Below are 13,062 nucleotides of genomic sequence, written 5' to 3'. Positions count from 1 at the left end.
GCTGTTTCTCCTCGCACAGCGTCTTAGCAAGGATCAGTGGCATGGCAGGGAGCTCCTACCTGTCTTTCATTCCGGCTTGCAGGAGCGGCATCAGTGGCACAGAGGACTGCACGTTTTTCACCATGCGACCAGCAGGAGACATCAGGAGGGTTGCTGGCAACAGAGACTCGATGCAGAGTTTATGGCAAGCTGCAAGCTTGTAGCAGATGCAGGTAAGTAAGGTGAGGTGTTTGGATGACAGCAAACTTAAAGTTCCCCTTCTGGAGCAGTAACAGGGAGACATGGCCTGCTGAGGTTCGCTCCTTGTGGGAGCTAGACATGAAGAGGATGCAGCAAGGGCCTGTTGGCAGTGACCGAGATGATCATGTCAGGGCCGCGCATAGGCCTGAGTTGCCGGTCAGGCGGGAGCTGGTATAAACCGCTCCCAGAAGCAGGTGCTGGTGAGTGGATGAAAGGGGGTGGATGCTGCCCCTCGTCTTTCCCTGCAGATTCGGGAGCAGTGACAGGCAGGTTTAGCCTGTCGAGTTTTAAATTTTAGCATTAGCCAGGCCTGAAGAGAGCAGATCAGGGGCCCATTGGCACTGATCAAGGGACATGGATTGACAGCGGCAGAGGAAGCGGGGGCCCGACATGCCCGGGAAACAGGAGCTGGAGAAATAGTCTTGGGAGGAGAGGACGTGGTGCAATTCAATGTGGGGGTGCTGGGTTGGTTTAGGTCAGGGGAATAGTAACAGGGGGCCAGAAGGCTGTTAGGTGGCAGTTGTTGGGGGGATTTTGTTTAACAACGGGGAGGGGCGGGGTCTCTGGACAGAGCAGCCCAGTGTTTTACCTCTGGGGCCCTGCAAGGGGCTGGTTAGTGGGGTTACTAGTGGTGGGATTGAAGGGGGTTTAGGTTGGCTTACAGTAACAGGCTGGGTAGAGGGTAGGTTGAGGGGTATACCGTAGAGGTGGAGAGGGAGCTAATTTGGGGTGCCTTTAGTTGGGGGTTGGTGGAGGAGCTGGTCTCTTAGAGTCACAAGCTGTTCTTGGGAAAAGTTATTTTCTGCCCTGGGGCTTTGCTTGGGGATGCTCCTCTTGTCTGATCTGACCAGTTATTCAGGTTGGCGGCAGGAGGCATGCATGGAATTTTTTAATAGATGGGGGCATAGGAGGGTGGAGCTGAGTTTTTTTTAGCTGAGAATATGTTTCCCAGGGTAGGGGTACTGGTGGGGGTAGAATGGGGTAGTGAGGGTAGGGCATGTTGTTAGAGTTACAAGGTAGGGAGCAAGGGGGTGTTCTTTATGTTGCATACTGCGTAGGTGAGTTCAGGAGAGGGTAATGGCACATAGAGGAGCTGCAGGCGGCTGTTCAGAAGCAATACAGCTGATGGCCAGCAATACAGCTGAAGGTATCAGCTAGGTCCCAGCTAAGAGGTTACTAGAAGTCAGGTGGCATTTCCCTGAGGGCATTGGAATGAACCAAAAGGTTAGAGGAGGTAAAAGCTCACCTTAAAGGCAAACTTTGCAGAATGTTAAGAGGAACTGGTGGACAATATGATAGGCGGGGATGTCTGTGGTGACTTAGAGTCTGGTTTCTCAGCCTTGGAAGGGAAGATTGACTGTTTGCACCCAGCTGTTGGTGCAGGTTCCTTTATTTCGGACTGTTTTGACAGCAGTGCCGTGCAGGTTTGGGAGTGGTTGGTATAAATATAAAAAATCATATGTGCTTTGTGGAAGGGATATGGATCCCAGAATTTTCTTTTGTGGTTGGGATGAAGCATTCCATTTTGGAGATGTCTCTGGTTTTTCTTCTACTGTCGGATTTCTTTTCTCATGGTTTTCTGTAGGGTTGATACCTGGTTAGGCATCTGGAGCACTACAGGGCAGGTGATAGTGATGCTTTCCAGGGCTTTTTCTACAGGATAGCGTTCTTGCTGGCTGCTGCCATGTGGTGCTCCAGAAATGGGGCTGGCTCCTGGCATACATCCCAGCTTTTTAGGGAGGACATGGATTGGAGGATTATTTGGAATTGTGAGCTTGGGCGAGATCATGGGGTTTGAGCTGGTGTGGTTTGGTGGTTCGCTTGCTTGCCTTGAAGCAGAAGGTTGAGAGTTTGTACCACTGTGTGCCCCTTTATAAGTTGGATATCCCTTTAAGAACTCAAGGGGAGCTTGATTATTGTCATATGTGTTTTGTTGCTGTGTTAATGTGTAGGCTGGTAGCAATATATCTACTTATCTTTAGAGGGATGTGGGTTTGTAGGAATATTTATATATGGAGAGGCACGTTTGTGACAGTACTCCCTCCCTAGGACATAAAGCCTTGGCTTCTTTTGTCCGTTTGCAGTGTGTTTTGACCTGGTAGTTGCTTGCTTAGAAGCCAGCAGGTTGAGGTGGGCAGATCTGGTATGGTGTGTATGTTTAGAGGGCATTTATGGTCCTTTCAATGTTGTTCCCGGGTCCTTCTGAAGGTGCCCCTCATGGCAGAGTTTCGGTTCCGCGGCTATAATAAAAAAAAAACGTGTAAGCCAATATTTAATAAGTTGTCAAATCTGTTTCAAGGATTATTGCCTCAATTTAATTAAAGCGATTGGAGTTGAATTGCACAGTTAATCTTTGGTTTGAGTGTTTGCGTATAATTTTAAGTATGGTAAATGTGGAGTCTTGTATAGTATTCTCTTCCCCTTTCCAGCTTCTTCATTATGCCTCTCGGCTTTTTCTCGATCCCATCCATATATATTAAAAAAATAAAGAAAAAAAGAAAATATTAATAATTCTGTGGAGAGCACGTCAATATATATATTTAGGTTGTGCGTGTGGTGTATTTATATTCATATGTGTTCTCAGAGTTTTGGCATTATATGATTATATATTGAAGGCATATTGCCTGGGGCTAGTTTTCCTCTTTGCATTCGATGTTGAGTTTAGGGTGATGGGTCTCAATTGTTTGTGTTGTTTGGGTATTGGTGTAAAGTTGTAGATATGGGACTTTCTGTCCATGGGGGTTTCCTCTGTGGTGGCACTCTGCTGGTGTTGGTTTTGCTGGGTTCTCGTATTGGCTTGGTGCTTCCGGTAGGGTGAAAGGTCAAGATGTGGGGGTTCAGTGGTGGTTTCAGCTGCCTTGGAGTAGGAGGTTTAGGGTCCAATCCAGCTATGGTTGTCTGGTCAGCGTGGTCTTTTGCAAGAAGGAAGTAGGGTGTATAAAAAAAGAAGTTGGGGGCTTTTTTGTGTAGATATGTGTTATGTGTGTCTGGGGTTTTGTATATATTGGCATATGAGATACATGTATGCATATGTAGTTGTAAGTGTGGGTAGGTGACGTATAGACCAGTTCATTAAATGACTGACTTGATTATGGGGTTCTGGGCTTTGGTGGCAGTATGTGGGTGGTTAGGAGTTTTGTTTGGATCTTTGTTTTCATTGGGGGGGAGATTTGTTCTGGGTAGCTGACCTGCATCTGTATTTTTGCTTCATTCAGTGTTTGGTCTCTTATTGGCTGGCCAATCGGTCCTTTCGAATTTTACATTCTCTGGTGCTTGGATTTTGGGTGGCTTTTGGTGTTTGAGAACTGTTTTGATATGGGGTGGCAGTCCCTTGCTGTTTGGTTGGTTTCTTTAAATTTGAATTGTTTATAGGGAGGGAACAATTGGTCCCTGTGTTTACTTTCTCGTGGGACTTTGGTAGCAGTTTGGGGGCATTGGAGATGGTATGTCGCACTGTGTCTTAAGTGGGATTATGACTTTTGTCAATGCACAAAAACAATGACCCTTGTAAAAGGTCTTGAAACAGTGTGAAATAACACCTAAGAGGCCAGTTTTGTGGTTTCTGAAGTCCTGTATGAACAGTCACAATGACTTTACCAGAGCTTTTCACTTTGGTTAATATTTGCAGCCAGCATTACTGCAAGGGTGCAAGGATTAAACATGGACATGTAAAACAAGTGTGTATCCACTTTGAACTCTTCATTGAAAGTATTGGGAGCGTTAGTTACTATATTACTACGTGTGACTTCAAATACATGTTCTAGAAGTAAAAATATTGCAACCTCTCTGTAGCTATTGCACTACACATGTGATCTAGGCCTATAAAGGTTAAAGGAAGGAACACCCACTAACAAACTTTTGGAAAACAAAGGCGAAGCCATGCTCAATGAATTTTGAACATGATATCACATTTACAATGAGGCTCCTTGGTAGCCTTACTAACATCTATGAATCTAAGTAATTGGGCTCCATTTATGAACCTGTCTTCCTGGCCTTGTGGCAAGTGGTCTGCATACATTGCCCACATTTACTATTGCTCAAGCCGCAGCTTGGTTAATGCTGCCCCCTGCTTACACGCAGAGCAGATATGGATGATTTCACTCCACAAACTTTAGGTGGCAGAGAGGTTAAGTTGCAGTGGTCTTAATACCGCAGCTACTTAACTAGTGTTTTTAGCTTGCTTGTAAGAGCCTGCATCACTGCGGCCCTGAAGCTGATTTCTTGATACTTGATAAATGGAGCCCAAACACTCAACCTGATTCTCAGGCTCCCAAATGAGCCACTTCTTGCCTCATCACTTTGATAAAACACCAAAGGTCCAAACTAAGACTAAGCAGGAGGCACATATATTGCGAAAAATCTTCGAAGGAACTGAATGAATAGTCAATGAGAGGGGAACACATGGAATGAGCAAAAATCTAGAGGGAGACTTAGATTTTGGAGGAAGTAAATGCCCTACATCTTGAAATGGCAGGGCCTGAGTACTTAAATAATTAAGGGCTCTCAAATGTATCACTGCTGGTAAACTCGGGGATATTGCTGATTCCACAGTGGCTTTGTGTATTAGCTTTCCTTTTTTTCTCATCTACTAGAGACTCATTCATGGCATTGTATGGAATAAGATTGTGTACAGAGCTGGACTACAAATTTGCGAAGATACCATGCTACCGTTAGAAGCACCCATCCATCTTGGTTGATCTTCCACAATTTTTGGGAAACATTAACAAATTTGCTGACAATTACTTGTGGAATAGGAGAAAGGAGGAGAATGGTGATGTTTGCTTTTGCAGAATTGACAAAAAACACAAAACATTGGGCAGATTGTGCATGCAGTAGAATTTTTGTTGGAAGTGTTTGAACACAAGAACAACGGTCTTGCAATTTGCAAACTAACCTCACTGATTAAAGCTTAAAGGGACAGTCAAGTCCAAAGAAAACTTTCATGATTTAAATAGGGAATGTAATTTTAAACAACTTTCCAATTTACTTTTATCACCAATTTTGCTTTGTTCTCTTGGCATTCTTAGTTGAAATCTAATTCTAGGAGGTTCATATGCTAATTTCTTAGACCATGAAGACTGCCTCTAATCTGAATGCATTTTGACCACTAGAGGGCATTAGTTCATGTGTTTCCTATAGATAACATTGAGCTCATGCATGTGACGTTACCCTGGAGTGAGCACTGATTGGCTAAAAAGCAAGTCTGTCAAAAGAACTGAAATAAGGGGGCAGTTTGCAGAGGCTTAGATACAAGGTAATCACAGAGGTAAAAAGTGTATTTATATAACTGTGTTGGTTATGCAAAATTGGGGAATGGGTAATAAAGGGATTATCTTTCTTTTTAAACAACAACAATTCTGGTGTTGACTGTCCCTTTAATTTAATGCTGGCTTAACTTGCAATGCATATATAGATAAAACCACAAAATTATTGTATAGTCAATTAGAACGTTTAGACAGGTATCCCCACATACCTTCCCAAGTGGTCTGTATACATTGTTACCAATGCACCAGAGAACTCTGAGTAAGATATGCAAATATAATATTTAATATCATAGTGGGTCTGACCACAGAATCCCCTTTTTGGGCCAAGCACAGCAAACCCAAAATCACTATTGAACAGCTGTTTCAAGCTTGTTAGCTCTCATCTGCAAATGTATATGTATCATTTAAAACTATGAAGAAAAATATAGCAACAGAACTTAGAAGTCTGAAAGAGATATAAATTAACCCTTTTGCCGCTGAGCCATTCCACACCTCTGTGCTGGAGCTGTTTTAGCTATTTGGCATTTTCATTGCATTTACATATAAATATCAGCTTTTTTATGTCAGCTAACTACACAAATATTACCTACTTTTTACAGCAGAACAAGCATTTTTAGAAAAACATAATTTATGTAAGAACTTACCTGATAAATTCATTTCTTTCATATTAGCAAGAGTCCATGAGCTAGTGACGTATGGGATATACATTCCTACCAGGAGGGGCAAAGTTTCCCAAACCTTAAAATGCCTATAAATACACCCCTCACCACACCCACAATTCAGTTTAACGAATAGCCAAGAAGTGGGGTGATAAGAAAAAAGTGCGAAAGCATATAAAATAAGGAATTGGAATAATTGTGCTTTATACAAAATCATAACCACCACAAAAAAAGGGCGGGCCTCATGGACTCTTGCTAATATGAAAGAAATGAATTTATCAGGTAAGTTCTTACATAAATTATGTTTTCTTTCATGTAATTAGCAAGAGTCCATGAGCTAGTGACGTATGGGATAATGACTACCCAAGAAGTGGATCTTTCCACACAAGAGTCACTAGAGAGGGAGGGATAAAATAAAGACAGCCAATTCCTGCTGAAAATAATCCACACCCAAAATAAAGTTTAATGAAAAACATAAGCAGAAGATTCAACACTTCTGGAATAACTACAGGAGATTTAAAAACCTTATTTAAACGTTTACATTTAGTATCAAGAGGACCAGAATCCTCTATTTCTAATGCAAATAACACTTCTTTAAGTAAAGAACGAATAAATTCCATCTTGAACAAATACAAAGATTTATCAGCATCAACCTCTGAGACAGAAACCTCAGAACCAGAAGAACCATTATCAGTATCAGAATGATGATGTTCATTTAAAAATTCATCTGAAAAAAAGAGAAGTTTTAAAAGACTTTTATGTAAACTAGAAGGAGAAATAACAGACATAGCCTTCTTAATGGATTTCAAAAATAAAATCTCTTATGTTATCAGGAACACTCTGAAAATTAGATGTTGACGGAACAGCAACAGGTAATGTAACAGTACTAAAGGAAATTTTATCTGCATTAATAAGTTTGACATGACATGCAATACAAATAACAGCTGGAGAAACAGATACCAAAAGTTTATAGCAGATACACTTAGCTTGGTAGCTCCAGCATTGTGCAGTGATTTTCCTGAAGTATCTTCTGACTCAGTTGCAACGTGGAACATCTTGCAATATGTAAAAGAAAAAAACAACATATAAAGCAAAATTGATCAAATTCCTTAAATGACAGTTTCAGGAATGGGAAAAAATGCCAAAGAACAAGCTTCTAGCAACCAGAAGCAATAAAAAATGAGACTTAAATAATGTGGAGACAAAAGTGACGCCCATATTTTTTCGCGCCAAATAAGACGCCCACATTATTTGGCGCCTAAATGCTTTTTGGCGCCAAAAATGACGCCACATCCGGAACGCCGACATTTTTGGCGCAAAATAACGTCAAAGAATGACGCAACTTCCGGCGACACGTATGACGCCGGAAACGGAAATAGAATTTTTGCGCCAAAAAAGTCCGCGCCAAGAATGACGCAATAAAATGAAGCATTTTCAGCCCCCGCGAGCCTAACAGCCCACAGGGAAAAAGTCAAATTTTAAGGTAAAAAATGTTAAATTAAAATGCATTATCCCAAATATGAAACTGACTGTCTGAAAAATAAGGAAAGTTGAACATTCTGAGTCAAGGCAAATAAATGTTTGAATACATATATTTAGAACTTTATAAACAAAGTGCCCAACCATAGCTAGGAGTGTCACAGAAAATAAGACTTACTTACCCCAGGACACTCATCTACATATAGCAGATAGCCAAACCAGTACTGAAACGAGAATCAGCAGAGGTAATGGTATATATAAGAGTATATCGTCGATCTGAAAAGGGAGGTAAGAGATGAATCTCTACGACCGATAACAGAGAACCTATGAAATAGACCCCTTAGAAGGAGATCACTGCATTCAAATAGGCATTACTCTCCTCACATCCCTCTGACATTCACTGCACGCTGAGAGGAAAACCGGGCTCCAACTTGCTGCGGAGCGCATATCAACGTAGAATCTAGCACAAACTTACTTCACCACCTCCATCGGAGGCAAAGTTTGTAAAACTGAATTGTGGGTGTGGTGAGGGGTGTATTTATAGGCATTTTAAGGTTTGGGAAACTTTGCCCCTCCTGGTAGGAATGTATATCCCATACGTCACTAGCTCATGGACTCTTGCTAATTACATGAAAGAAATAATTTTTGTTTGCCTAACTGCAATAATATGAGAGAACACATGTAATGCAAAAAAATAATTTTTATGACATTTTCTATGGCGTACATGGTAAATAGCAACACAGAGTCATTTTTTAAAAAAAATATTTCAAACACACATTTTATTATACCACATTTAGCACCAGTTTATCATTGCGCAAGCATTTCTAGTGAAATGCCGCCCCCCGCTAGCAGGGGGTGTCAATCATTCCGATCGTATCTGATCAGGATGATTGCTGTCCGTCACCTCAGAGGCGGATAAGTTAAGGAGCAGCGGTCTTACGACCGCTGCTTCTTAACTTATGTTTCCGGTGAGCCTGAAGGTTCGCGCAGAAACTGCTGCATTCGCAGCATATTAAATCAGCCCCATGGACTCTATTGACCCCATTAAGCCATTGTGGATTTCAGTAATCAGCATCAATTATTGGTAGTTCAAGGTGCTTTTGTGGGGAAATTTAGTGTCTCGTGGCAGTTATCAACCTTGGCTGCGATCACATTGTTAACATACAAAAAAACAACAACCTTTCTGGTCTTTCCAAGGTAAAAAATATCTAATAGGTTGGAATTGATCATATAGTTTTATGCAAGAAATAGTGCAATAATAAAATGCTCTAATACATTATTTTCCTTTTAAGATTTATGTTCATCTGATATATATACTAAGAAGAGAGAAGGTGATGAGATATTAAAATAGAAACTTCAAGTATATTAGAACATTTAAAGGGACAGTCAACACCAGAAATGTTGTTGTTTAAAAAGAAAGATAATCCCTTTCTTACACATTTCCCAGTTTTGCATAATCAACACAGTTATAATAATACATGTTTTACCTCTGTGATTACCTTGTATCTAAGCTTCTGCAAACTGCTCCCTTATCTCAGTTCTTTTGACAGACATCCATTTTAGCCAATCAGTGCTTACTCTTAGGTCACTTCACGTGCATGAGCTCAATGTTATCTATATGAAACACATGAAACTAATGCCCTCTAGTGGTCAAAATGCATTCAGATTAGAGGCAGTCTACAAGGTCTAAGAAATTAGCATATGAACCTCCTAGGTTTAGCTTTCAGCTAAGAATACCAAGAGAACAAAGCAAAATTTGTGATAAAGGTAAATTGGAAAGTTGTTTAAATTTACATGCCCTATCTGAATCCTAAAAGTTTTTTTTGCACTTGACTGTCGCTTTAATGCAGCTAAAGATAACAAAAAGAGCAACACCAGAATAAGGGGTTGTGATGTCAGTTTGGAGACCATTTGCAGAAGCACAAAGGGAGGATGATTAATGGAAACACTATCAAGAGGTGGTAAGGACAAGTACTAAAGTCATTAAATAATGTTTAAGGTGTGCATAAGACTATCCTATGATTAATTAAGCTCACATTTCATAAACAAATATGGGCAAACTTGATGGACCTTCTGGTGCTTATCTATAGTCAAAATACATTTTTTTATATGTTTCTATGTAAAATTGTGTTTTGTTATTGTTTGAAATGCCTTTGAATTTGTAAATCTTGTAAAAAGTGATTCTAATGAAATGGAATAGTCCTTGCTTATTCTAATGAAATGGAATAGTCCTTGCTTATTCTAATGAAATGGAATAGTCCTTGCTTATTCTAATGAAATGGAATAGTCCTTGCTTATTCGTGAAAACTGTATTTGATAAAGAGTGACACATTTTTTATCAGTGCTCTTTGGTCAATAATTTGGCCTAGATTACTACAGACGTGCAGTTAATAGTACATAAACTACCGTCAGCAGGGCTGATATTAGCATTTGCTCACATACCATTAAATTAATTAATATAAAATAGTTATCCAAAATGGCAGAGTTTACTAGTAGTCACATTTTTTGTGAAAGCATTGCAGTTAGTCATGTGATAAAGCTGTCCAAACCTAATTTATAGACTTTTGAGAGAACTCTGATTGGATAGGTAAAAGAGTATTAACAAGGAGGTTCCATGCTTTACCAAGATGATCTAATGAGTAAGTCAATTTGAATTAAGAGAACCCCATTTAACTCAAATTGGTTAATTTTCTAACCAGTCAAACAGTTATAAAAAATATATAAATAGACACAGTTTCCAACATCAATTTTGACCAGGACCTTGGCCAGTAGGAGTCTGAAGATGGCGAATCAGCTGGCAATCAAGATAAAAGGCCCCCATAACTGTTTAGTTGTGATGGGGTGTTTTTTGTTTTTGAGAGGATAGATTTTTTTTTGAGTGGTGTAGTGGTGCACTTAGGGAATCTATAGGGGTTCATTTGGGAGCTAGGCTTAGGTGCACTAAAGCTTGAGATGGGGGGATTCTTGTTTTTGAAGGTAGTTGTGCTGGTGGGTTGCACGGACTATCCCTTTGGTTTTGGGGAGTTGTAGTGAGAGTAGTGTGTTCTGTTTGCGTTTGAGAGGAAGGAGTTTAATGCAATACAAAGAGACTGAAGTCAGGGGGTTATTGCTGGGCTTAATAGTTGTAGGTGAGTAAGAGTTTCCAATGTTAGGCAGGATTTATTGTAGTGAAATATAGCTAGTGTTATGGGGAAAGTTAATATTTAGGTCCTAGGGGTCTGTCAGGTAGGGGTTAATTGTGGTGACTTGGATCTCGTAACATGTTAAAATCCAGTAGGGGTAGGGTCTAGTAGGGTGTTAATACGGACTAAATGTGGTGGGTGGAAGTTAAGTTGGAATTACTGTTGCAGCAGCTGTCTATAGAGATTCAAGCAAAGAAAAGGCATTCGAGGAGCACCAGCTTAATAAAAATATGCTTCATTTCCTGATTAAAGTCAAATACACACGGCCTAACATCCAAACACCTGAAGGACTGCAACACAGTCTAAAGAGATTCTCTAATTTTAAAGATAAGACTGGTACACAATGACTATAGTATAAGTTATAGTGCTTACTTTGTTGTTTCTGCTGATGTTAAAGGGACAGTCAAGTCAAAATTAAACTTTCATGATTCCGATAGAGCATGCAATTTTAAACAACTTTCCAATTGTCTTTTTATCATGCATTTGTTGATTATGCAATTATATTGGGGCCGAATTATCAATGTGCAGACAGACATGATCCACTGTAGCGATCATGTCCGCCGAACATTGATAAATGCCGACAGCATACGCAGTCAGCATTTATCACTGCACAAGCATTGTGCTAGAAATGCTTGTGCAATGCTGCCCCCTGCAGGGGGTGTCAATCAACCCAATCATATGTGATTGGGCGGATTGCTGTCTGCCGCCTCAGACGCGATGGACGAGTTAAGGAGCATCGGTCTTAAGACTGCTGCTTCTTAACTTATGTTTGCGCGGAAACATCTGCATATAGCAGCATTCGGGGCATGATAAATCGGCCCCATTGTATTTACTGGTCCTTTAAGAAGACAATATTAATAGTCATTACATCCACCCTGAGGGAGCCGTTAAACTGCAGAGACTGATACTGAGACTGATAATTAGTGTGCCATTGCAAAATTAATATCTCCTTAATGCATCTAAAAATATTAAACCATAGTGAGGCATGGGCATACAGAGATGTTTTCTTATAATAGCTCTATTACTTTGTGTCCACTGTATCAAAGCTGTTTATCAGTACAAGAACAAATTAATCAAGTACTGATTTGTAATTGGTTTTGTTGAGTCTAGTGCCAAATTAATTTATCATATCATAGATGAAAAGGTAACACATGTCAATGCCCTCATAACTATCGCAAAACAACAGTACAGCATTTGAGTAATAAAGACATTCAATGATAACAATTTCTATATACTCTAAAAAACAAACCATATTTCTTAATGCCAGGCTCAATGCAGATCATATGCTACAGAGGTTTTCTTTACCTACCTTTCAGATATATAATGTGTTTTTATAATGTGTATGGCTAGAGCCTTTTAACGTTACTGTCTGTTTTCTTCTAGAATTCAAATTTTATTAGAGTCAATCAATTGATCTCAGTTTCAAATTTCACAATGAAAGAGAAAGATCTTTGGATTTCTGACGTCTTCTTAAAGGCTCTGAACCATCTGCCTTTGGAATATAACTACCCTCTGTATAGCAGAATATTTGAAAACTTTGGAACCCATTACATAAGTAGAGGTAAACTGGGAGGTTCATACGACCTTCTTTACCAATACAGTTCGGAGAATCTGAAAAGTTCAGGTAGGTAAAGCACATAACTCAGTTGTTTTTAATATCACTACTCCTTTTCTTTACCTCCCCTATACTGTCGTCAAATATTGTAACATCTGAAAAAGAGACACAGAAACCCACTAGATATTATTCTAATGAAAATGCTATAAAAAATAGGCCCCAGCAGCACTAAACTCTGTGTCTTCACCTTTAATTAAAACACTCTACCCTCCATTAACCAACATTCTACTCACTTAAATCATCAATCTATAAGAGTGAGAAAACAATGATATGAAAGCTAATGGATTTTTTTTCTATGGTTGGAATAAGTAAATGTATGTATTAAATATCACAAGAAAATCTGGTCAAACAAATGTAAAACAAATATTCATTTCACAGACTTAAAGGGACAGTGAAGTCAACATTAAACTTTAATTGATTTCATAAACTGTGGCATTTTATACAACTTTCCAATTTACATCTATGATCATTTTTGCTTAGTTCTCTTGGTATCCTTTGTTAAAGAGTAATCCTAGGTGATCTCAGGAGCTGGGAGCATGCACGTGTCTTAAGCCATCTGGCAGTAGTATTTGCAATATTATTTATTGCAATGTTATTCCATGCTCTATCTGAATCATGTATGC

At 39.7% G+C, this 13,062-nt stretch overlaps 1 protein-coding gene across 1 annotated transcript in view; it reads left to right on the top strand.

Moving 5' to 3' along the window:
* The window catches only part of LOC128648518 (complement component C6-like), a 195,259-nt gene that overhangs the window by 52,367 nt on the left and 129,830 nt on the right, over nucleotides 1-13,062 (top strand). The window contains 1 exon segment of the mRNA XM_053701238.1: nucleotides 12,208-12,448. Coding sequence (XP_053557213.1) covers nucleotides 12,208-12,448 — 241 coding nt within the window.

The sequence above is a fragment of the Bombina bombina genome, chromosome 2 (assembly GCF_027579735.1).
Source record: "Bombina bombina isolate aBomBom1 chromosome 2, aBomBom1.pri, whole genome shotgun sequence".
NCBI classification, from domain to species: Eukaryota; Metazoa; Chordata; class Amphibia; order Anura; family Bombinatoridae; genus Bombina; species Bombina bombina.
The sequence above is the reverse complement of the archived record's forward strand: the minus strand, read 5'-3'. Positions and strand labels throughout refer to the sequence as shown.